This window comes from Pelophylax lessonae, assembly GCF_965119305.1.
Source record: "Pelophylax lessonae genome assembly, chromosome: 3".
NCBI lineage: Eukaryota > Metazoa > Chordata > Amphibia > Anura > Ranidae > Pelophylax > Pelophylax lessonae.
The window spans coordinates 409,983,997-410,010,084 of NC_138770.1; the positions used below are offsets into that span (position 1 = coordinate 409,983,997).

General features: G+C 45.5%; 1 protein-coding gene across 1 annotated transcript in view; it reads right to left on the reverse strand.

Moving 5' to 3' along the window:
• Positions 1 to 26,088, reverse strand: part of MCM9 (minichromosome maintenance 9 homologous recombination repair factor) — a 230,669-nt gene that overhangs the window by 124,702 nt on the left and 79,879 nt on the right. Inside the window, exons 6-7 of the mRNA XM_082251202.1 lie at positions 23,801 to 23,926; positions 9,089 to 9,208 (exon numbers count right to left, since the gene is read on the reverse strand). Coding sequence (XP_082107328.1) covers positions 9,089 to 9,208; positions 23,801 to 23,926 — 246 coding nt within the window. The remainder of the gene's footprint in view (positions 1 to 9,088; positions 9,209 to 23,800; positions 23,927 to 26,088) is intronic.

Consider the following 26,088-nt stretch of genomic DNA (forward strand, 5'->3'; position numbering starts at 1 on the left):
TAAGATCACAATTTTTCCCAAATTTTCTGCTGTGACACAAAAGCAAAGAGCTGCATTTTTTCAAGTGAAGAAAGGCCTCAGAGAGAGGCACCTTCCCTACAGCATGTTGTATCTGACCAGGTTACGAGTGGTGCATAAAGGCAAAGTGCAGTTTTTTGGCGATCCTGCGGAGGCTGACCAGTGGCTGGACTCTCTAGGCAGATCCTGAGCATTAAAGAAGTCAGCGGAGTAGAGGAGGTCGACTCTGTCAGAGAAGGAGGTGTTCTGTGCCTTTTAATTATTTCTGATGAGCTACAAATCTGATTTGGTTGTTTCGCCTGTTTTTTCCTGATTATATTGACATACCTAAATTGGAGGGTGTTAGCAGATTCTGAAATATCCGTTCCAAACCGAGGGCATATAACTATTATATATTCGGATAGTCGTGGCACCGGAGGACCACGCGAACACTTCAGGATTGTTTGCCACAAACTTCCATCATAGATGGTATACTATTTTTTGGAGAGCAGTAACTCTTTATCCCCCAGTTATGTCTAGTTGGTTTGGGGTCAAAGCTCGTGAATATAGACCTCAGGTGATTTTTCTACAAGAGACTCATCTGACTAGCTCTAAGGTTATGGCTCTGAAAAGAGCATTTATTGCCCATACCTTTTCACTCCACCTACTCTAATTATGCCAGGAGGTGTGTCAATCTTGATCTCAAAGTCACTCAGCTGCACGGTCAAACATATAGTTACAGATGAATATGGTAGGATTTATTACTGTACTGCAAATTGATAATGTCACATACATTTCTGACTTTATATGTCCCCCCAACCCCCTGTTCACTGTGACTTTCTGGGATAGCGTCATGGTACAACTGCTGCAGGTAGTGGAAGGTCCCCTTTTGCTGGCGGGAGACTTAAATTCTGTACTGTCCCCAGATGTCGACAAATACCAGGGGGGGGGGGGGGGTGTCTCTGCTTCTTCCCCTTTGTGGCCTCTGTTAGTAAATATAATTTAGTGGATTGCTGGAGGTGGAAGAATCCAGATGGTAGGGAGTACTCCTGCTACTCGGCCACAAATAAATCCCTATCCAGAATTGATCTGTGTCTGATGTCTCCTGAGCTGCTTACTAGGGGGAAGGAGATATCCTATCTGCCTAGGGCGATCTCTGATCACTCTCCCATGTTGATAAAAGTTGGCCTTTCGGCCTGGGAGGGATATGAGGTGTGGAGGTTAAGCCTCTTGTGGCTATCTAATATTCTACAATATCACTGCTAAGGAGATAGGTCACTTCTGGTCAGTGAATCAGGGGACTACATCTGGAGCAGTGCTGTAGAATGCATTTAAAGCTACCTTAAGGGGTGCAGAGGGAGGGGTGATAAGACAGTTGCGAGAGGACAGAGCATGTAGGGCAGAAAAAACTACTGTACCACAAACAGACTATTTGAATATGGAAACAAGAAGAGTAGAATCTTAGCATACCTGTCTCGTTCTGAATACCCTCCCACATCTATCTCGGGGGTATAATGAGTTATCAGTATATTGCACACGGAGAGAAGAGATTTTAGAAGCGTTTATTAATTTTTATTCCGATCTTTACAGTACTAGAGTTACGTACACTCGGGAGGATCTGGTTTTATACTTACAGCAAATTCCCTTAACCGAGGTAGATGAGATGGACAGATTAGCATTGGATTCACCGATTACTGGGGATGAAATTGAGGCAGCTGTGGCTTCCTTTGCTGTAAACAAGACTTCGGATCTGGACGCTTTCCCAATTGAGTGGTACCGCTCATACTGGGAAATCCTTACCCCCCAGTTGTTGAAGATGTACTCTGAGGCCTTTAAACAAAATAAATTATCTGACTCTTTATAGGAGGTGTTAATAGTTCTGATTCCTAAGCCGAACAAGGACCCCAGATATTGTGAATCCTACCGCCCAATTTCATTATTATGGATATTAAGATTCTGGGGAAGGTTCTGGCTTGCAGGTTAAATGCAGTGATTACTAAAATAATACACCTGGATCAGACCAGGTTCATCCCTGGACGATCCACAGCCATAAATATCCATTGCCTTTTTACGGACTTACAAATACCTTCATAACCACCAGACAAAAGAATAGTGGTATCATTGGATACACATAAGGCGTTTGATTCAATTGAATGGCCCCATTTGTTTGCGGTCCTTGAGCGGTTGGGTTTTGGTCCCAATTTTGTTAGATGGGTCAGGTTGCTGTACGCTTCTCCAGTAGCTCGAATTCGGGTCAACAATTTTATTACGGAACCCTTTTCTATCTGTTGTGGAACAAGACACCTGTTTACCATGGTGATAGAACCTCTGGCGTCACTGCTCTGACAGAACTCACGGATTAAGGGTTGTAGAATAGGTGACTTGGAGGAGAAAATGTCTCTATACGCAGATGATATGCTTCTGTATCTGGCAGACGCTTGTACCTCTCTATCCACCGCCCTGGAGACGGTGGAGCATTTTGGGCACTTTTCAGGCTTTAAGGTCAATTGGAATAAATCGGTCATATTCCCATTTGATCCATGAGAAGTCCCAGCTAGGACATCACATACAATTCAAGTAGTGAATAAATTTAAATATTTAGGGGTGGAGATCCAGCAGCCTATACACTCCTATGTTGAAAATAATATTCCACCGCTGGTGCTAAGGCTTAAACAGACTGTCTACAACATGGACCAAATTGCCCCTTAATATAATGGGAAGAATTCATATATTTAAAATGGTGTATTTGCCATGTTTTCTCTATTTATTCTGGCAGGTCCCGGTGTATCTACCAAACAAACTCTTCCCCACAATAGAATCCCTCCTTACATCATTTATATGGGGGGCAAAACTGGCTAGAATTTCTTTGGGTACTTTGAAGCTCCCTATTCAGGGGGGAGGGATGGCGGTCACAGACCTCCAATCTTACTACCTAGCTGCTCAGTTGACTCACATGCATGCTTGGTTCTTTCCAGACTTGCCAAACGCGGCGGTCGCCACTCTTGCCGCGCTGATGGGATCCTATGAGGCCCTATTGAACTCATTGTACCAGAAGGGCCCATATCCCTCACGAGGGTCGGCAATTCTTAAAATTACAATATAAAATAATGCATATGTGCAACACAAAGTTAAAATGGTCACCCCTCAATAGGTCTCCTAATGCTCCCTTGTGGTATAATTCGAATTTGCAGGAATTGTATAAAATGGGCGAACCTTGGAGATGGACGGACTTTGAACTAAAATATGCTCATCGTTTATTTTATGCACATAATTTCAAAACTTTGTTCATGTTTAGGGCAGAACTGGGAGTGCCCTCTAATTACTGGTTCCAATATGAACAACTTAGGCATGCGGTGGCAGCACAGTTTGGGTTGAGGGATGTACATCTGGTTCCCTCACAATTGGAGAAGGAACTGATGGGATGCTTATCACACAAAGCTTATTTTTAAATATTACTCTCTCCTAATGGATAGCGGATCTACAAGATTGCCACTGATTTTAGTTAATCTGATCTCCCAACCCTGGAGGAAGAGACGTGGGAGGAGGTGGTTGGGTCTCATTTCTCTGGAATGGTAGCGGCTGGAGACAAGGTAATACAACTTAACTATTTACATAGAATTTACTACACTCCGTACAGATTATATAAAATGGGGAGGGCCCAGTCTTCAGAATGTCAAATGTCACGTGGAGATGGGAGACTTATTTCATATGGTTTGGGGGTGCCCAAGGGTGCAGGAGTTTTGGAAGGGGGTCTGTGCATTTGTCAAGGACAAACTGGCACTTCGTAATATTTGTATCCCGGATAGATGCTTGTTGGGTAGCCTCGGGGAGGAGGAGCTTAGGCAGTCGCAGAGGGTCCTGTTAAGACTCCTCTTTATGCTAAAAAAATATAATATTGCGATGGAAGAAACCAATGTATAAACTGACATATCTGGCACAAGGTTGTCCTAAAAAAATTGATAAACTGTGGCAGGGTTGGGTGGACTCGGTATCGGGTCCTCTTGATGTCTGAGAGGCAATGCTTGCAAGAAAAATGGAGAGAAAGTGGAAGGTAGTGGATATTTCTCCTGGTGGCCTATACGCATATTCCTGATGGCCTGCTTTTGTGGGGCTCTTCTTTCTCTGATTTGATTTAACTCTTTATAAGAAATCTGATTTGATTTAACTCTTTATAAGAAATAGTATGTTTCGCCAGTGGATCAATACAGATTTGAGTGTATTTTTGGGTGGGTTTGCTTAATAAAAAAAAAAAAAAAAAAAAGGAGAAAAAAAATGTATAAGGGAGAATAGATCTTTGCTGCCGTATAATCTCGCTTTAAAGCGGTTGTATCCCGCTTTTTTACACTTTTACCTACAGGTAAGCCTATAATAAGGCTTACCTGTAGGTACAAATAATATCTCCTAAACCGGCACGGTTTAGGAGATATTTACAGAGCGAGCGGCGCATGCGCTCTGAAGGTCCGGGGGGACCTTCAATTAAGTTGCCGGGAGCTTGCCGGAAAAATCACTCCCACGCGCATGCGCGGGAGTGACGTCATCGCGGCTCCGGCCAATCAGCGCGCTGGAGCCGTCTCTTCCGGCCAATCAGCGCGCCGGAGCCGCCGAACCCGGAAGAGACGACGAGGGATCATGGCAGCGCCCGCATCGATGTCCGGGGGTCCGTGTCGGGGCTTCGTTTTAAGGTAAGTTAAACATAATGGGCTAGTATGCGATGCATACTAGCTCATTATGCCTTTGTCTTGCAGGTTTTTTTTTTTTATTTTTTTTTTTTTTTACAGGGTTTACAACCGCTTTAAATAAGGGAAGTGTGCCTTATTATATTACTGTATATTTGTGTTCATGTGCGACAGTATGATATGTCATATGTTTTGCATGTACCCATTGTTTTTTTACACACTAATAAAAGTTACCTTAAAAAAAAAAAAAAAAAAAAACGGCACAGGCAGGAAGGGTGGCCCTGGCACGAGCCCCCACCAAAAGCAGCCCCCCACAGCCAATCGCCCGGTCCCTGGCGGCACACCCTTCCTCCCCAATCCCATCGCCAGCACAGCATCGTGCCCCTACCCCAATAGGTGGACCAAAACACCCCACAGCCCCAGCATAGTAAAGGGGAGGGGCCATGATAGCCCACGGGGACCACCACACCAATGAGGGGGGTGCCTAACAGAAAGGAGGAGAACCCGGGGGTCTGACCGTGCCATGGAGGGGCCCACATCCACCCCAAAACCCTCCAGGGCGAGAGTAGGATAGTTACTTATCATACCAGGAACCAGGCAGGCACCGCTCCATGGCAGAAACTCCTCTCCATCGAAATGGGGGGCTGTCGGCCCAGAGGAATGCTGCGACTCGGGCAGTGACCGGTCGTATGCGACCTCTCGAGGTGTTTAACTCCCAGGCCTGCCTCCGTCCGGTGAGGCTATGTCACGGCCGACCTAGCGCGGAGCTGAGGTCTGCGCGCGCTCGCTGGCCAGACTGGGGTGATCATTGGATCATCTGGCAGTTGATTGTAGATCTCACAGAAAAAAAAATTCTATCTAAAAAGAAAAAATTGTCAGGACCAGAGATCCCAGCAAGGAACTAGGTCCTTACTCCTGACTAGGCAGAAAAAAAAAAAAACGAAGGACCTATATCAGGGAGAGGGAGTATACACCATGGGGCTGCCCTTAGGCGTAGCCAGACTCTTTTTCTGCCTAGTGTCCTACTCCTGTAGGGGGCAGTATAACCCAATGGTTAAAAAGATCAATAGCCGTGTTCGTCAACGAACTAAAGAGAAAATGCAGATTCCCGGAGACTGAGGACCCAGCCAAACCTCTCCAGAATGCATACCGTGAGAGGTATGTTGTGCTCCAAACCATGAACAGATTGTTCCCTGATCAGAAGATCATCTAGGTACCCCAGATCAAACACCCTGGGGTCGTTAGAACACCCAGAATTAGAGCAAGACCTTTGTGAACACTCAGGGAGCTGTAGACACACTGAACAGAAGGAGCACAAATTGAAAATGACGGTACTCCACCACAAACCTTTAAAACTTCTGGTGAGGAGGAAAGATTGGGACATCTAGGTAAGCATACTTTATGTCCACAGATGCCAAGAAACCTCATGGATGAAGCGAGGCCAGCACCATATGAACCATTCATACACCGTATTCCTTTTGAAGCTTCCGTACCTGAAAAACTTGTTGAGATACTATATAAGAACATCTCCATCTGGCTTTAAAACCATAAAAAGGTTAAAAAAAAAAAAAAAAGGAGAGAAACCTTTGACTTTTGGAACTGGGATAATCACTCCTTGGGGTAGAAGATTAAAAACAAGAGACTGCAAAAGTAACAATCTTATGCATAGAAATATAAATCTTATTCATAGAAACGTTTAAAAGCAAAGTGTGGAGGGGGGAAATTTCAGAATCCAAACCTGTAACCATGAACAACTAAACAAAAAGACCCATTCGTCCGCTACCTCTCCTGCCATACTTCTGCAAAAGCCTGTAAACACCCCTCCACTTGAACAAGTGGGCACACCCCTTCATTGAAAGGGAGCCTTAGAGTCCAATTTTGCTGCCTTGGAGAACCAGGACTTCTTACGGAGTGGGGGCTGGGACTGAGGCTTTGTTCTGGGGGTTGAAGCCTGAGAATGGCAGAAAGAACTGCCTCATGGAAGGAGTAAAAGTAGCAGCAGCAGCCCCCGTGTGTTGCATTCTTACTCCTCTGCCAAAGTAGTAAAAGAGAACCCTTACCACCTGAAATTTTCTGGATATACTCTACTTATTCAAATCTGGCCCAAACAAACGTTCCCCAAAAAAGAAAAATCAGCCAACAGCTTATTGCAGGGTAATGCTGCAGACCAACATTTAGGTCAAAGAATCCTGCACATAAGTATGAAAAAGTTTCAAACGTGAAATCTGAATGGAATCCTTAAAGGATATGTCAAGGCAAAACCTAACTAACGTTAAACCTGCTCTGTGCCACATTCTAAGCCTGATCTATTCAACCCTGTAAAGCAAAAAAAAAATTGCTATACTTCCCGTTTCTGCACCCGATCCGGTCTCCAGTGATGGAAGCGGTGTTCAGTAGAGGACCGACATTGGCAGGGAAATTAATGGGAAAGTAACGTCCCCTATAGATTTACTATGGGGCTTCTGTTCTCGAGTGCCTCTCCTGCACCTGCCTCCACACTAAAGCTGCCGCTGACAGCTTAGCATGGGCCCGGATCGGTTGCAGAATAGGCAAGTACAGTTATTTTTGCTTTACAGGGTTAGATAATAGGTTTAGAATGTGGCACAGAGCAGGTTTAGCATTAGTTTTGTTTAGTTGTGAATAACTTTTAAAGTATAAGTCCAGGCAAAACCTAAGGGGTGGATTTACTTAAAGGTAAATAGATTGTGCAATCTGCAAGTGCTGGTGTTTCAGAGCTTAGTAAACGAGAGGAAGCTCTGCCGACTTCCATCACCTAATCACGTAAAAGCAAAAATGCAGTTTATTTTTTTATTTTTCTTGCATGGAATTTGGTATTCTTTACAAAATGAAGCTTCATCTCATTTACGAAGCCCTGGAGCAACTTCACTTGCAGAGTACAGCCTATTTGCCTTTAATAAATTCACCCCAATGAGCCCGAAGATAATCTGGCAAACCGTCGCCTAAATCAGCCTCACTGCCAGTGGAGTCTAACCTCCTGGACAAACGACTTATTTCAACCTTAAGGATCTGGCAGACTTCCGATAGCTGCAACCACTGGCTGTAATGCAGCACTCACCAAGGCAAAAGATGCCTTGAGCAAAGTTTCCAGACATTTGTCGGCTGCATTCTCAAAGCACAAGTCCAGCTTAAGGAACATTTTACACCTGTATTTAGAATATTAGGGATTTTATCCCCGCAGTCGCTCTAACATTTAAAACCAGCGTGGCTGTGTAGGAAGTCTATGAATGAATGAACTAAAAGTCCAATCTTCCCCTGCAGAAGATTGGCTTGTAGTTCTCAATGGACTAGGAGTACGGCGATCTGTGCACTACTAGTCCATTGAACTTTCCTCCAGGTTTCAAACTGAAAACCTCTACAAAATGTACATCCAAAAAGCTAGAACAGGAGCCCAACAATGCTCCCACAAGCCAGTTGCTAGAAATGCTTTGCAGACTCCTGTGTACAAAAACAACAAATCCACAATTTTTTATCTGCAAAATTACGTGCAATTATATTTTTTTTTTTTAAATGTGAACGTCATCTTTAAAACACCAGAATGTCATCTACTGGGCATGTAGGACAATTACTGAGATAAAAAAAAACTGCTGCATCTACTGAGGGCATATGCCACTTCTAGTGAATTCCACCCCCTCGCTGGATGAGCGAATCTCTTTGGTGGAGCAAAACACCTTATCAGGGTGCATCTAATCTGCATACACTGCCTTCTTAGGATGAGTGTGTAAGAGGAACAACTGGGGATCTTGTGCTGGCCGCCTTGATCCTAGGGGTGGAACCTTCAGAGATGAAACTCAAAAAGTGAAAACTTTAGATCAGTGCGCACCATCTCAGCAAGCAAGCTCACAAAGTACTTTTCTGGGTCTGAGTTAAAACCTCACCCTGGAGCTCCTTGGGAACAGAATCTTTAGAAAAGGTGGCTTCTACTTCTTTATCCTCAGTGCCACCATTAATCTGGCTCTTCCTCATCATCTACCCATTCTTCTCCAACCAGAAAGAGGAGGGAGGAGAAATAGAATGCCTCAGTTTCCTATCATCTTGACCGACAGTGGGAAGTAAACCGGAGAGCTGCCACTGTATCCCTGCTAAAAAGCCAATGACAAATCCTCCTTCCTTACATAAGGTGGTGTTCCAGAGGTAGCCTAAATACCTGATAAGGTCATGGGTTCAAAACCGTTTGAGACCCCCAAACCTCCAGGGGAAGTTCCACCAGGGGGGCAGTCAGGAAGTAACTGAGCCTACCATACCATACCAGTGCACATGGGAGGTCAGTGTTCTACTTTAAAAACATCCATCTTTGATTAGTTTTACTTGACAGCTCTTGTAGAAATTTGAGTTCAATTGATTTCATTCAGTTTATACCCTGTAAAGTCTATCCTTAACAAAGGAGCCACACTTACCTGCACTGGTTGATCCTATGCCTGCTGTCAGAACCGATCTTGGTGTTATCTTCACTGCATATTTCAAAAACTGAGATTTACCCGTGCCAGGGTCTCCAACTAACAAAAGATGGGACTCTCCTTCAAAAAAAAATAAATATAAAATAGAAGAAGAAAAGAGGAAGTGGGAGAGACTTTGGTCAAACATTATTACATAATGTAGGAAAATAAATAAATAAATAAATAAATAAAAAGGACCTATAAAAGTGGAATTCAAGTCTTCATGTAACTAAGCTTACAACTGCTCCCACTCCCCTTCTAACTTCCTATTCAAACCACCCTGTAGAAGGAAGATGCCCATACATACCTATTGTTAGTGTGCTCCGGTCCAGTCATGTGTTCTCCCCAGCAGCTGGCTTCAGGGGAGAGGAGAAAGCACTGAAAATGGATAGAATGCCTGGGCAGTCATGTTCTCCTTAGGCTATTTATGTGGCATCTGTTTTCGGCTGTCCCTCTGCTGGGAGCCAATCACATGACCAAACCAAAGCACCCTGAGAATGGTTAATTATAAGCGTCTTCCTTCTACAGGGTAGTTAGAATAAGATTTAGGCAGGGGGTAGTTGTAGCTTGGACCTACACTTTAAGCTGGCCATAGAACAACTTTTGCATGATTTCACAGAAATGTTATCAAATTTATGAAGAGCAGACCATAAAAAAGAAATATACAAGCGAACTGGCCCTAGGAGGTGAACCTCACTCGGGACTGATTAAAATTGACAATTAAGGGCACCCTAAAAGGAATCTACCGTATTTTCCGGCGTATAAGACGACTGGGCGTATAAGACGACCCCCCTAATTTTCATCTACCGTTAATACTTATACTTAGGTTACCTTGGAGATATTATACTCGGCGTATAAGACGACCCCCCATTTTTGGGGGATTTTTTTGATGTTCAAAAGTAGTCTTATACGCCAGAAAATACAGTATGTTTCTTATAGATTGTATTCCATTAAAGTGATGTGAATCACTTAAGCTTATAGTCCAAGGCAAAACTTTATTTTAGATTTGGACAGAGTGGTAAGGGGATAGAACCCCTGTCAGGTTAGAGTTGTTTTTTATATCCCTTAGGATGATTTCCTCTCTCAAATTGTCCTTTTAACCAATGTCATTAGGAATGAAAGGGAAATCTTCCAATGTGGACACTTTGTTCAAGTAGCAGCTGCGAGGGCATTTTCCTCACACAGAAAAGATTTCTCTCACTTTGTCTTGAGTCTGCAGAACAGAAGTGCTAGAAAACACAGAGACCGATGGAGAAAAAAAAATGGCCATTTTAAACCTCCCCTACTCCATCCAAAAAAAAAAAAAAAAAAAAGTTTTGTACACTATACGATAATAAACTAATTCTTATTGAAATTACAAAAAAAAAAAAAAAAAGCAAAAAAAACTTCTTTTGAATATTTTGAGGCTATTTATGTGCACAATAGCGTACATACATGTTCATTACATACACAGTATCTCACAAAAGTGAGTATACCCCTCACATTTTTTAAAATATTTTTTTATTATATCTTTTCATTTGAAAAGACTGAAGAAATTACACTTTGCTACAATGTAAAGTAGTGAGTGTACAGCTTGTATAACAGTGTAAATGGTGTGTACCCTCAAAATAACTTAACTCACAGCCATTAATGTCTAAACCGCTGGTAACAAAAGCGAGTACACCCCTAAGTGAAAATGTCCAAAGTGGGCCCAATTAGCTATTTTCCCTCCCTGGTGTCATGTGACTTGTTAGTGTTACAAGGTCTCAGGTGTGAATGGGGACCAGGTGTGTAAAATTTTGTGTTCTCGCTCTCACTCTCTCATACTGGTCACTGGAAGCTCAACATGGCACCTCATGGCAAAGAACTTTGAGGACCTGAAAAACCGTAAAATTCTTTTCTCTGAAGATCATTGACAGACGCAGATTCATATCTTCTTAGCCATTGGGTTATGCTCCTCCCATCAGGAATAGGACACTAGGCAGGAAAAGGCTTTCACCACACCTATGGGGCTGTCTCTGCAGGCATAACACCAGACACTCTGCTACAGCCCTCAGTTTTGTTGCAAGCAGTGTTTAGAAGACAACAACCCCATTCCACTCATAATTAGAGGGGTGGGTGCTACGTCTGTCAATGAACTTCAGAGAAAAGGATTTTACGGTAAGTCAAAAACTCTGTTTTCTCCATCGTTCATTGATAAGATGCAGCTTCATATCTTCTTAGCCATTGGCATGTCCCAAAGCAGTATTTTCATGAGGGTTTTGAAAAAACGCAAAGAAGAAGAACATAATTCCCCAAAGGCTAAACATAACCAACCACGTAACAAGGAGCTCAACCAGGAACAACTGGAGCTCACCTAGAAAAAACATACACCATCAAAGAGGAAAAAAAAAAAAACCTCTTAAAAAAAGCAGCCTGCAAAACCTTGCGGCCAAAAGAGGCATCCCAAGATGCAAAAGCATCTACCTTGTAGAATTTTGTAAACGTGTGCACTTACAACCAAGTTACCACCTTGCAAACTTGCATCACTGACGCCTGATGGCAAAAAGCCCAAGAGGCACTCAGCGCTCTAGTGGATTGCACCTACACCAGGTAAGGAGGAACCTGAACCACCGTCTGCCTGATCCATCTGCATATGGTCGCAGCAGACACAGCCAATCCTTTTGAGGTTCTTCGGTAAGGACAAAAAAGAGTCAGATTTTTCTAAAGATTCAGTAGCCGGCAGGTAAACTCGAATTGCCCGAACCACACCCAAAGAATGCTTGGACTTAGGTGGACTTAGGAATGAAGGCAGCACAATGTCTTCATTCAAATGGAAATCAGAAACCACCTTATGAAGAAACGACTGATTAGGTCGAAGTACCACTTTATCTCCATGGACCACCAGATAAGGTGATCGGCAAGACAATGCCGCCAGTTCAGACACCCTGCGGGCAGACGTGATAGCCACCAAAAAAGCAACCTTCTGAGATAATGTAAGCAGGGGAAATCTCCCTAATGTTCTCAAAAGGAGGCTTTTGAAGAACCGATAAAACACCAAATTCAAATCCAACGGAGGTAACAGGGATCGTCTCGGAGGCGCCATATGACGCACCCCCTGAATAAAAGTGCGAATCAGCGCATGCGTAGCTAAATAGCGATGGAAAAACACAGCCAAAGCCGTCACTTGGCCTTTGATAGTGCCCAAAGCCAAATGCTGTTCAACCCCTTTTTGAAGAAAAGTCAAAACCCTAGCTACCTTAAACAAGCAAGGTGCAGGTTAAACGATTCACACCATGAATCGTATGATTTCCCCGTACAATGGTAGATCTTCCTGGAAGTAGACTTCCTGGCATTCAACAGTGTAGGAGTCACAGGGACAGAAAGACCTTTATCCTTTAATACCTGGCTTTCAACAGCCGTGCCGCTAAAGCCAGCGACTGTAAAGCAGGATGTAGGATTGGCCTGAGATAGCAGATCTTCCCTGAGAGGAAACCTCCAAGGAGCATCGGCAACCAACCTTACCAGGTCTGCGTACAAAGACTGGCGAGGCCAGTCTGGGGCCACTAGAATGACAGGAATCCCTTCCACCTCTATTCTGCGCAGCAGCTTCGGCAGGAGTTTCAGCGGAGGGAACGCATAGATCAGCCGATACTGACCCCAAGGAGCCCTCAGTGCATCTGTGGCATCAGCCAGAGGATCCCTCAGTCACAAACCTCTGAACCTTCTTGTTGAGACGAGAAGCAAACAGGTCAACATCGGGTGTCCCCCACCGGACACACAGGAGGTGAAACATCTTTTGGGGCAGGGACCACTCCCCCTGATCCAACACCCGACGACTCAGGTAATCCGTCTGCCAGTTTTCCACCCCGGGGATGTGCACAGCAGAAAGAGCTGGGACAAACTTCTTGGTGCCCCCTTGATGATTGATGTACGCCACAGACGTGGCATTGTTCGACTGAATACGGACCGGCAACTTTGCAATGACTCCGGCAAAACTATCGCTCTGAGCTACAAGATATTCATCAGCAGCTTGGACTCTTCCTACGTCCATGACCCTGGGCGCAGAGTTTCCCCAGCCTGACAAGAATGACAATGACAGGAAGGACTGTGCTGATGAGTGAAGCAACCACAGAAGAACAGACTTTGTGTTTTGCGACTCAACCAAATCAAAGTATCCAAGGATTTTGGATCCTTGTTCCATTTTACGATAATCTCCTTTTGTAAGGGTCTCGTGTGGAGCTGAACGGAACCGCCTCAAAGGTTGATACCATCAGACCCAAGGCTCGCATGCAAGTCCGCAGAGAGGACAGATTGTTTGCGAACAACAACCAGATCACACCCTGCAATTTTTGCAACTTGTCCACGGGGAAGAAAGACCCTCGCAAAAGCGTAGTCCAGAGTCAGGCTCAGATAATCCAGTCTCATTAAGGGTATCAGGGCAGATTATTTGAAATTGGTGTTCCAACTGAACTCTTGCAGTGTTTGGACAGGGACAGTCAAATTGCCCAACAGGGCTGAGTGAGAGTCCACCCTCAATAGGAGATCATCCAGGTACCCCAGTACCAAAATCCCCCATTGGTGCAGTAATGCCAACACCAGAGCCAGCACCTTGGTGAAGACCCTGGGGGCAGAGGCGAGACCAAAGGGTAACAACAGAAATTGATAATGCTCCTCTCTTATAACAAAGCAGAGAAAACACTGGTATCCAGTGTAGATAGGGATGTGTAGATATTCATCCTTGATATCTATGGAGGACAAAAAGTCTCCCTGGCGTAGGGATACCACTACTGTGCGAATGGACTCCATTCGAAACCTCTGTACCAAAGCCTTGAGGTCCAGGATTGGGCGCACTTTGCCTTCCTTCCTGGGCATAGTAAACAGGTTTGAATAAAACCCTGAAAACGTTCCTGAGAGGGAATCTGCACAATCACCCTTTCTCCATTGTACCCTGCTTGCAGCCTGCTTCTGTACGGGGTTTGGACTTAAGAGGGCTCCTGGTTGATGGAGTGCTCGATCCAGAATCTGAGGGGGGGATGGGGAAGATCTGTGAGATGCAGCAGCAGCATCTGTGTCCTCTCCGTCGGCGTCCCGTCCGCCGCTAGAGGAGGAAGAGGCGGCGGAGTGGATAGTCTCCCGCAGCCATTTTGTTGTGGTTCCGGCAGCAGCAGTGTAGGGAAGTATGCTTGGAGTTCTCACTGGGTGCGAGTCCGGGCGGTTCCTCCGCATATCGGGTGATGGAGTGGCAATTCGTATGGAGGAGGGTGTCAGCGGTCACAGAAGTATGCTTTATGTCGGTCTATTGGTGTTTCTCCCCGGGCACACAGCGGAGCTCCCTTAGATCGCGGCTATCTTGACCCAACACAATCACCCTTTGTGACAGCAGATCTTGTACTGCCTCTTGAAGATCCCTTAAACGGTTCTGGAGATAGGCGCAGATTGGACAGGAAGAACCTGTCCGACAGTCGAGACTGGAATTCGATCTTGTACCCCGATCAGATCAGTTTGTGAACCCATTTGTCCTGAAACAAGGAAGTCCATGGTTCCGGAAAGAAGCGAAGACGTCCCCTCACCCCAGAATTGGATGAAGGCGACCGTTAAGGCAGACGAGGATTTGTTGCAGACCCGGATTGGCCTGTCTTCGGTTTGCCTGACCACGTCTTCTTGGAACTTCCAGAAGACCTGAATGGCTTTACTTTTTCTTGCAACCCGGAGGTACGAAAAAGCCACCTATGAGCAGTAAAAGAAGGCCCCCGTCTAGCACGTGGTGCCTTGCTATTAGAGAATTGAGGGAGAAGAGTACTCTTCCGACCAGTAAGGCTTTTGATCAACTCATCTAGGGAGGATCCAAACAACCTCTCCCCCCGTAAAGGATAGATCAGAAAGAGCCTTTTTGGAAGCCTAGTCCGCAGACCAGCTTTTTAGCCACACCATGCTTCTAATAGCAATCCCCACCACGGACACTCTGGCTACCAGTGGAGCCGCATCCAGCGACTCATCGCATATATACAGAAGGGCTTGAGCCAATTGATCCAAGAGCTCAATCAGCCCTGGGGAGAGCTGTTCCATTTCCAAGACACCTTTTAGCAACTTCACCCATTCAGTGACAGTCTGCGACACCAGGGTGGTCACAAAAATTGGTTTCAATATGGAGCCCGCTATCGCATGTAAATGGCAGGACAGAGACTCAATCCGTCTACCAACGGGGTCCGTAAAGGCCGGGGATTCTTCCAGCAGGACCACAGTAGACTTATTCAGTCTGGAAACTGGATGATCCACCTTTGGTGGCATGGTCCACCAAGTGGAAACTTTAACCGCAAAGGGATGACAACGTTTGAAACGCTTGGGCACCACTAAAGTGCTTAATGCGCCCCTACTGTCCATTGACAATATTGTTAAAAAGTTCTGGACAGGGGAACACTTTGCCTGATTTCTGGGATTTGCAGGTGCCAAAAGACACCTGCATTCCTGACACTGTAGACTCATCCGTCATTTTTAAAGTTTCTCGCACTGAAACTGTAAGTGCTTCCATCTATGCGGACAGGTCCTCATCAAAATTTGATGACACAGAGCCACCAGGGTGGGGTGCGTCTGCGGTGGCCACATCTGCCTCTGAATCTGAAGATACAGTGTTACTTTTTAACACTTTTTAACACTAAATCCACTTTTGACACTAGGCTTTCAAAACTGCTGTAAGAGCCAACAGGGGCTGCGACCCAGAAGGTTCCACAGTCGCACTAAGGGGATCTGTCTGTAGGTGAAATTTTGTCATGGGACTCCATGTTCACTAAATTTAAAAAGATGTAGTGTCACTTTAAAATTAAGTCGCAAAAACCCGATTGCACCGTTGCACTGGCGGTACAGCAAGTCCCAGCCTAACACAGTCTGTTAGCAGTGTGTGTGAGGAAACCCACAAGAGACCCCAAAAAACTTTACCAAACCAAACCGATCAGGCGGCTTGCAGGAACGATCTGTACAGCAGAAAGAAATGACCTGACACAGGAAGTGAAAGCACCTGGGTCATGCCTAGAGTGTCTGATGCCTTGCCTATGTTGTCCAGCACCATGGACCACAAGAAAATAGCCGCCCCATGCATTCCTATGGGGAAGATTTAAAAAAATGGCTACCCATACATTACAATAAGGGATTCTGACATTAATGCAGGTAAAGTCTACAGTAAAATTGCCGCCCCCACGGCACGCCATGCAGTCTCCAGGACCCCCAGGGGGGGGGGGGGGTCACCGACAAAGGCATCGGATGGTCCCCAGGAGGGGATCCTGCCAGAAAAAATGCCCTCCCCCCGCGGAACCGCCTCAGCGGCCGCAATGTGTCCGCCCCCCCAAAGGTAGGAACCTGTAATGGGAGGGGGGAAGGGGCACAGCTGAAGGGGGGGGGCCTGGTATGTCCAAGAAGCCAGGGGACCTGAGGGATACCCGAGGGTCCGACTATTCCATGGAGGGGGCCCACGTCCACCCGAAGACTGCTAGAGAAATGGGGGGACTCTTTACTCACCATACCACGGATCAGATGGGCGCCACTTTGAGCAGACTACTTCCCACCTGGGATTGGGGAGCTGCCAGCCAAGGGGTACGCTGCTACTCAGGGCGTTCCAGGTCATTCTCATCCCAGCGAGACGGTACACTTGCGGGCTCGTCCCCGTCCATCTGGGCTCTGTCGTGGCAAGGCCCAATGCTGGACTATAACCTGCTCACGCTCACTGGCCAGGCTGGGAGACCTTAAGGATCAAGAATATCCAGTCTGAAACCCAGCCGGCTGTTGCTTGTAGTTCTACAGAAACTCTACTTAAAGTACAAAAAAAAAAGGTTACCAAAAAATAACAGCTACGACCAAAGTCCCAATAGGGAACTAGGTCCTACTCCTAAACTAGGCAGAAACAAACTGAGGGCTGTAGCAGAGTGTGTGGGGTTATGCCTGCAGGGACAACCCCATAGGCATGGTGAAAGCTTTTTCCTGCTTAGTGTCCTATTCCTGATGGGAGCAGCATAACCCAATGGCTAAGAAGATATGAAGCTGCGTCTGTCAATGAATGATAGAGAAAAGAATTGTTGCTCTACATAAATATGGCCTAGGCTATAAGAAGATTAGCAAGACCCTGAAAATGAGCTGCAGCATGGTGGCCAAGACCATACATTGGTTTAACAGGACAGGTTCCACTCAGAACAGGCCTCGCTGTTGTCAAAGGAGTTGAGTGCACGTGAACAGTGTCATATCCAGAGCTTGTCTTTGTGAAATAGACATATGAGTGCTGCCAGCCTGTCAGTGCTCAGACCATATGCCGCACACTACATCAAATTGGGAAGGGGAAAAATTGTGGGACTTTAAATGAGACTCATGACAAACTGAGTCTCCATCCCTATTGCATGAAAGCAAAAACAAGAAACATACAAAGTTGGGACTTTATATGAGGTGTGACCAGCTGTAAATAAAATTGTAAATATGTCATGAGAAAGACCAGAGGGGTAATAATACATCTGTTTAAAAGTCTATAGACCAATTAACAGTAGAACCAGAGTGTTCACAGTATCATGTAAACCCATGGTAATGGGATAGACATAGATGATACACAAATGGGTGTAAATGGTCCAAGACAATCATACAAAAAAGGTACAGTGTAAATCTGGTACAGTCTAGTACAATTGTAATGAGGTCCTAAAATACAGAGACATGGTAAAAACTGGTAATATATTGATTGCATATGTTAGACTCGTGAAAATCTAACTTCATCAGGAGTATGCAGTCAAATATCTAGAAAAAATAATATATTCATGAACAGTAAAACGAGTACATACATATACCACAGAAAAACCTATCCAAAAGGTGTGGCTTACAATTTAGGTATCAGCTGTATTAGGGATCGCGTAACATCCAGAGAATCGTCAGGGGGCGAAGACTGCACGCGCCAAGCAGGTAATGAATGAAAGAATATGATAAGGGTCTCCATATAGGGATCTCAAATAGTCTCCAACTAGCCAAATGGTTGTACATCTATAGAAATACATTTCTATAGATGTACAACCATTTGGCTAGTTGGAGACTACCATGGCTCTGTATTTTAGGACCTCATTACAATTGTACTAGACTGTACCAGATTTACACTTTACCTTTTTGTATGATTGTCTTGGACCATTTACACCTATTTGTGTATCATCTATGTCTATCCCATTACCATGGGTTTACATGATTCTGTGAACATTGGTTCTACTGTTAATTGGTCTATAGACTTTTAATAAACAGATGTATTATTAACCCTCTGGTCTTTCTCATGACAGATTTACAATTTTATTTACAGCTGGTCACACCTCATATAAACTACATCAAATTGGTCTACATGGCTGTCTTCCCAGAAGGAACTCTCTTCTAAAGATGATGCACAAGAAAGCCCGCAAACAGTTTGCTGAAGACAAGCAGACTAAGGACATGGATTACTGGAACCATGTCCTGTGGCCTGATGAGGCTGGGGCTGCATGAGTGCTGCTGGCACAGGGGAACTACAGTTCATTAAGGGAACCATGAATGCCAACATGTACGGTGAAAAACTGAAGCAGAGCATGATCCCCTCCCTTTGGAGACTGGGCCACAGGGCAGTATTCCAACATGATAACGACCCCAAACACACCTCCAAGATGACCACTGCCTTGCTAAAGGAGCTGAGGGTAAAGGTGATGGACTGGCCAAGCATGTCTTCAGACCTAAACCCTATTGAGCATGTGTAGAGCATCCTCAAATGGAAGGTGGAGGAGCGCAAGGTCTCTAACATACAGCTCCATGATGTCATAACGGAGGAGTGGAAGAGGTCTCCAGTGGCAAACTGTGACGCTCTGGTGAACTCCATGCCCAAGAGGGTTAAGGCAGTGATGGAAAATAATAGTGGCCACACAAAATATTGACACTATGGGCCCAATTTGGACATTGTCACTTAGGGGTGTACTCACTTTTGCTGCCAGCAGTTTAGACTTTATTGGCTGCGTGTTGAGTTACTTTAAGGCGAGAGCAAATTTACAGTGTTATACACGCTGTACACTTACTACTTTTGCTACTACATTGTAGCAAAGTGTAATTTCTTCAGTGTTGTCACAAGAAAAGATAATAAAATATTTCCAAAAATGTGAAGGATGTACTCACTTTCGTGAGATACTGTCTGTTTTATGCTTACTGTTGATCTATGCAAGAGAGTCTGCGAATTTTGGTGAAAAACACTGTCTGTGAGGCTTTTGTACTTTAAGGCCTCTTGCATTCTGCAGCTTGAAAAAGCTCAGCACAGCTTGTTTTTCCTTTTTTTACATAGCTAAACTGCAGCCCATTATTTACAATGTGCCTGTGCACACAGGCGCATTAACAAGCGCCAAGTATTACTCAGGACAAAAAAAAAATAAATAGGAAGAGGAAAATCTGCGTTCTTGGTCAGTATTTTGCGCCGGTGCAGGCAAATGTACGCATATGAGCATAAATATGAATTTAACCTAGCAAGATGATGTGCGCGTAGAATGCAAATATGCGCAAAACTAACACCTAGAATTACATCCAAAAATCAGAAGCTCAAACATCAGTACCGTGTGCAAGAAGCCCAACTGATTTTATATCATCATTAGCACTTTGCTCTGCAGTGATGCTAAATGAAATGCTCAAAACAGGAACAGTCACTACAGGGGAATCAAAGTCTACAAATAAATACAAACATGAAAATAATAAACAGCATCCATGTGAAAATTACTTTCTGAAAAAGATACAAATGAATTTGTGTAGATTGTGTGAATACATTTTTGTCCAGTTGTCTAACTTTTTGAAAATAGGCAATTTAAATTGGTGTCTATACTTTGCGTCTGCTCCACTGTTCAACCACCACTCCTGGTGTGTAAAAATACCAGTATTTCAAGGTTTGGGGAAGTGAAACTTTGGGTGCTTGCACACAGTACTGATGTATGAACATCAGATTCCTGGTAGAAAATGCCTGCATAGAAACACAAGGCAGTATTGAAAATGCGAGTTTTTGTGCACATGCCCATAAAAAGCCTTCTAACATTTTTTGGGTTATGTCGTATGTGCCTATGCACAAATTCTGGCGTATATGCATGTGTACAAGAATAAAATACTGTTCAGCAACACAGATTTTTGTATTTTTATGTACAGTATATATTTTTTTTTAACTGATCTATGCACAGCGCAGGTTTACATATCGGTGTTTACAGGCCCATTAAAAAAAATGGGCTGCATTTAAAAAAAAACAAAAAAAACAAATTAAAACGCTTGAATGCCCATTAAAAAAAAAAAATGGGATTTTTGACTTACCGTAAAATCAATTTCTCTGATGTTCATTGACGGACACAGCCCCCACCCCTCTGTGGAGTTGTAATTCTTCGGACACTGCTTGTAACAAAACAGAGTACCTATAGCAGGGAGAGGGAGTATACACCCTGAGACTGTCCATAGGTGTAGCCAAATTCTTTTTTTGCCTAGCTTCTTACTCCGGTAGGGAGCAGTATAACATAAAGGTTATGAAGATCACAGCTCCTGTTATTCTTGACCATTGGGTTATACTGCTCCCTACCTGAGGACGCTAGGCAGAAAAAAAACTTCTGGCTTCACCCATGGGTAATCCCAAGGGGTATACTCTCCCTGCTAGTCACTCAGTTTTGTTACAAGCAGTGTCAGCAGAATTGTAACTCCACAGAGGGGTGGGTGCTGTGTCCATCAATGATATCAGAGAAATGGACTTTACGGTAATTCAAAAAATCAAATTTTCTCTTTCGTTCATTGGCGGACACAGCTCCGGTCATTCTTGACCAGTGGGACGTCTCAAAACAGTGTCAAACATCAGGGGTGGGAAACTGCAAAACCTGCGTCACTGACGCTTGATGACGGAAGGCCCAGGAGGCAGTAAGCGCCCTAGTGGATTGCGCCTTGACAGGGAAAGGAGAAATCTGACCCCTGATGGAATAGGCCTGAACCACCATCTGATCCGTCTGGAAATGGTTGCAGAGGAATCGGACAGCCCTTTGCGAGGTTCATCCGTGAGCACAAATAGAGAGTGACTTCCTGAAAGACTCTGTAGCTGCCAAGTACACCCCAATTGCCCAGACCACATCCAAGGCAAGCAAGGCAATTTCCTTCAGATGTTTAGACCTGGGACACAGGGAAGGCAACACAATGTCTTCATTTAAATGAAAGTCAGAGACCACCTTGGGAAGTAACGATGAACAGGGGCGAAGCACCACCTTATCCTTGTGAATCACCATATAAGGTGAACGACAGGATAACTCCGCCAGTTCCGACACCCTGCGCGCAGAGGTGATAGCCACCAAAAAGGCCACCTTCTGGGACAGCGTAAGCAGGGGAAATCTCCCGAATATTTTTAAAGGGAGGATTCTGTAGAGCTGAAAGCACCAAACAGATCCCAAGGCGGCAACGGAGCCCGCACTGGAGGGACAAAATGTCAGACACCCTGAAGAAAGCTACACACCAGGGAGTGTGTGGCCAAAGGTCATTGGAAGAAGACTGCTAAAGCTGACACCTGGCCCTTGATGGTACGCAAGGCCAACTTCTGTTCAACTCCCCATTGAAGGAAGGTTAAGAACCAAGAAGCAGCGAGGATGAACCCCAAAAGACTCACACCACGCAATGTACGTCTTCCACGTACGGTGGTCGATCTTCCCCTAAGTATATTCCCTAGCTTTTAACATAGGAATCACTGACTTAGACAAACCTTTATCCTTTAGCACTTGGCGTTCAACAGCCAAGCCATCAAAGCCAGCGACTGTAAAGCAGGATGAAAGAAAGATCGGTCCTTAGGACAGCAGATCTTCCATGAGAGGAAGCTTCCAAGGAAAGTCGGCGATCAGCCGTACCAGATTGGCTTATCAAGCCCAGCGAGGCCAGTCCGGGGCCACTAGGGTGACCGGAATCCCTTCTGCCTCGATCCTCCGTAGGAGTCTGGGCAGAAGCTTGAGAGGAGGGAAGGCGTATATAATCAGACTATACTGACCCCATGGGGCCACCAGTGCATCTGTGGCGTCTGCCAGTGGATCCCTTGACCGAGCTACAAATCTCTGCACCTTTCTGTTGAGGCAAGACGCCAACAGATCCACCTCGGGGAGTGCCCCACTGGAGACACAGCTGATAAAACCCCTCCAGATGAAGGGACCACTCCTCTTGATCCAATGCCTGCTGACTGATGTAGCCCCCCCTGCCAATTTTTCACCCCGGGAATGTGTATAGCGGAGAGGGCAGGAAAGCACTGTTCTGCCCACCTTAGAATGCCGGCTACCTCCCGAACCACCAGGGCACTTCTTGAGCCCCCCTAGTGATTGACATAAGCCACAGCCCTGGCATTGTCTGACTGATTGCGCACTGGGCACCCCTGAAGACGGACCGTCCAATGATCCAGACAGTCTGATCGCTTGGAGTTCCAGGACATTGATCGGCAGTCTGGACTCCAGCGTCCAGATCCCCTGAGCAGAATGCTTGCCGAGGACGCCTCCCCAGCCGGACAGGCTGACATCCGTGGTGACCACTGTCCAATACAAGGGGAGGAAGGATTTTACCAGCCAAAGTGCGAAGCCACCATGAGGGACACCTTTGTTCCCCGGATCCGATTATCCAAAGACTGCAGAGTCTTGTCCCACTTGGTCAGAATCTCCCTTTGCAGGGACCTCGCAGGGAACTGTGCAAACGGGACCTCCTGGAAGGTGGTTACCAGCAGGCCTAGCGCCTGCATGCAAGTCTGGAGGGATGACCATCTATTGGACAGCAGGAGACGAATTGCAGCCTGCAATATTTGGAGTTTGTCAAGAGGAAGGAGCACTCTGGCTACAGCTGAGTCCAGAGGCAGGCCCAAATAGTCCAGCTTTGTGGACAGAACCAGGGCAGACTTCTGAAAATTCAGAATCCACCTGAACTCCTGCAGAGTTCGTATTGTAATCTCCAGATTCTCCACCAGAGCAGGAGACGACTCCACTTTCCAGGAGGAGATCTTCCAAGTAGCCTAGTACTGCGATCCCCTGTTGGCGTAGCAATGCTAACCGGAGCCAACTGTTTTGTGAAGACCCGAGGAGCAGAGGTGAGACCAAAAGGGTAACGCCATAAACGGATAATGCTCCTCTCCCACAGCAAAGCGGAGAAAACGCCGGTGACTGGCACATATTGGAATGTGAAGATAGGCATCCTTGATATAGAGGCGAGGAAATCCCCGGACACAGGGATGCCACCACTGTTCGAATGGACTCCATTCTGAACTTCTCTACCTGCACAAAGCAGTTTAGCGCCTTAAAATCCAGGATTGGACGCACTTTGTTTTTCTTCCTGGGGACTAAACCGGTTTTGAGTAAAGACCCTGAAAACGTTCCGAAGTCGAAACCGGAACAAACACCCTTTGAAGGAACAGGTCTTGTACCACCCCAAAGAGACCCTGTAACCGGTATGGGGACAGGCGCAGGTTGGAAGGAAAAAACCTTGCCGGGGGGAAAAGAGCCAAACTCGATTTTGTAGCCCGACTGAATGACTTTGTGAACCCACTTGTCTTGTACCAGGAAAGTCCAGAGGTCCGGAAACTAGCGAAGACATTCCCCCCCACCCCCTATACGGGTGAGGGCGCACCTTCATGCAAAAGGAGCCTTGTCTGCCGCAATGCCTGGATGAAAAATGTAAGAACTAAGGACATAGGCCATGCTCCTGTACTCATTTTTAAAGACAAATACAAACCTCGCACTCTGGTCCCAGCTGAATCAATCCTTTGAACACCACCAGCGAGCACCATTCCCACTGCCAACTTTACCACAAACATGCCAAAAATCTGAGGGCATAGACTGGCTAGGATCTCATTCCTACCTGTAAAAATAATAAATATTTGTCCATTAACAATTCAAGTAAAATTATTAGGAAAATAAAAAGGAATTTCAAATAACAAGCACGATTATTGTTACATTTACAGAAAGTCTTTTTTGCACACAAAGCTGCATTTAAGCAAAAACTCAGGAAAGATTGTCTTCTATTTGGTCGGAGAGGTTTCTTAAACACTTGCTATAAAACTGGTCTACAAAAGGAAATCCGTACGCTATCGACACAATGACCATCTGCATTTATTGATAAAAGCAAAGTTCGATTCCCACAAGCATCCACTCCCCCTCTGATGAAGGCCTCTATCTTCTGGTAAGGTAAGGATAGCTCTTATCAATAAATTTGCATGAATGCCAGCGGTGTGTGCCTTGCCTTTTGCTGGCTGTGTTTGTAGACGATGAAACAGACAAAACCTCCTTGCCGGTTGGTGCCCACTGCTGGCTGCTGCAACTAGAGCACCATAAATGAAACTCCCTGCCAATTAGTTCCTTACATTCTATTTGTCAGTAGAATTGTAACCCTTTCATTGTTGAAGAAATGTTTTCAATTTTTTTGTACACATCAAAAATCCCATTTTTAACTTACTGTAAAATCCATTTCTCTGATGTTCATGGGACGGACAGCTTCTGATCTTCATAACCATTGGGTTATACTGCCCCCTACAGGAGTAAGACACTAGGCAGAAAAATAATCTGGCTACGCCTATGGGCAGTCCCAGGGGGTATACTCCCTCTCCCGGCTATAGGTACTCAGTTTTGTTACAAGCAGTGTCAGAAGAATTGCAACTCCACAGAGGGGTGGGTGTTGTGTCCGTCAATGAACATCAGAGAAATTAATTTTACGGCAAGTCAAAAATCCGATTTTCTCCTTTGTTCATTGATGGACACAGCTCCTGATCTTCTTAACCATTGGGACCTCCCAAAACCCAAAAGAAGCATCCGCAGATGCCAACACATCCACTTTATAGAATTGCGTCATTGATGCCTGATGACGGAACGCCCGAGTAGAGTGCGCCTTGACAGGAAAAGGAGGAACCTGACCCTTGATGGAATAGGCCGGAATCCACGTCCATCTGATCCATCTGGAAGTGGTCGCAGAGGAAGCAGACAACCCTTTCCAAGGCCCATCCATGAACACAAATAGGGAGTGTGACTTCCTTAAAGACTCTGTCGCTGCCAGGTACACCCCAATTGTCCAGACCACAGCCAAGGCATGCAAGGAAATTTCCTTCGGATGTTTTGGCTTGGGACACAGGGAAGGCAACACAATGTCTTCATTCGAATGAAAATCAAAGACAACCTTTGGGAGGAACGATGGACAGAGGTTGAAGAACCACCTTATCTCCGAATCACCAAGTAAGGTGAACAACAGGATACGCCGCTGATTCCGACACCCTGCGCACAGAGGCCATAGCCACCAAAAATACCACCTTCTGAGACAGTAAGCAAGGGAGTCTCCTAAAAATTTCTCAAAATAAGGCTCCTGGAGGACCGAAAGCACCAAACAGAGGTCCCAAGGCAGCAACAGGGACCGCACTGGAGGAACCACAGGTCGGACATACTGAAAAAAGGTATGCACCAGGGAGTGTGTGGCCAAGGGTCATTGGAAGAAGACCGCCAAAGCTGACACCTAGTCTTTGATGGTACTCAAGGCCAATTTCTGTTCAACCCCCCCATTAAAGGAAGGTGAAAATTAGAGCCACAGAGAAGGAGCGAGGATGAACCCCAAGAGACTCGGACCACGCAATGTACGTCTTCCACGTACGGTGGCAGATCTTCCTAGAAGTAGATTTCCTAGCATTAACAGTGTTGAAATCACTGACTCAGATTAACCCCTATCCATCAGCATCTGGCATTCAACAGCCAAGCCATCAAAGCCAGTGACTGTAAAGCAGGATGGAAGATTGGTCCTGGGACAGCTGATCCTCCCTGAGAGGAAAAAATTCCAAGGAGCGTCGGTAACCAGCCACACGAGAATGGTATACCAAGCCTGGAGAGGCCAGTCCAGAGCCACTAAGATGACCGGAATCGCGTCTGCCTCCATCCTGCATAGAAGTCTTGGCAGAAGCTTGACAAGGGAAGGTGTAAATCAAAACGATACTGACCCCACTGGGCCACCAGCGCATCGGTGGCGTCTACCAGAGGATCCCGTGA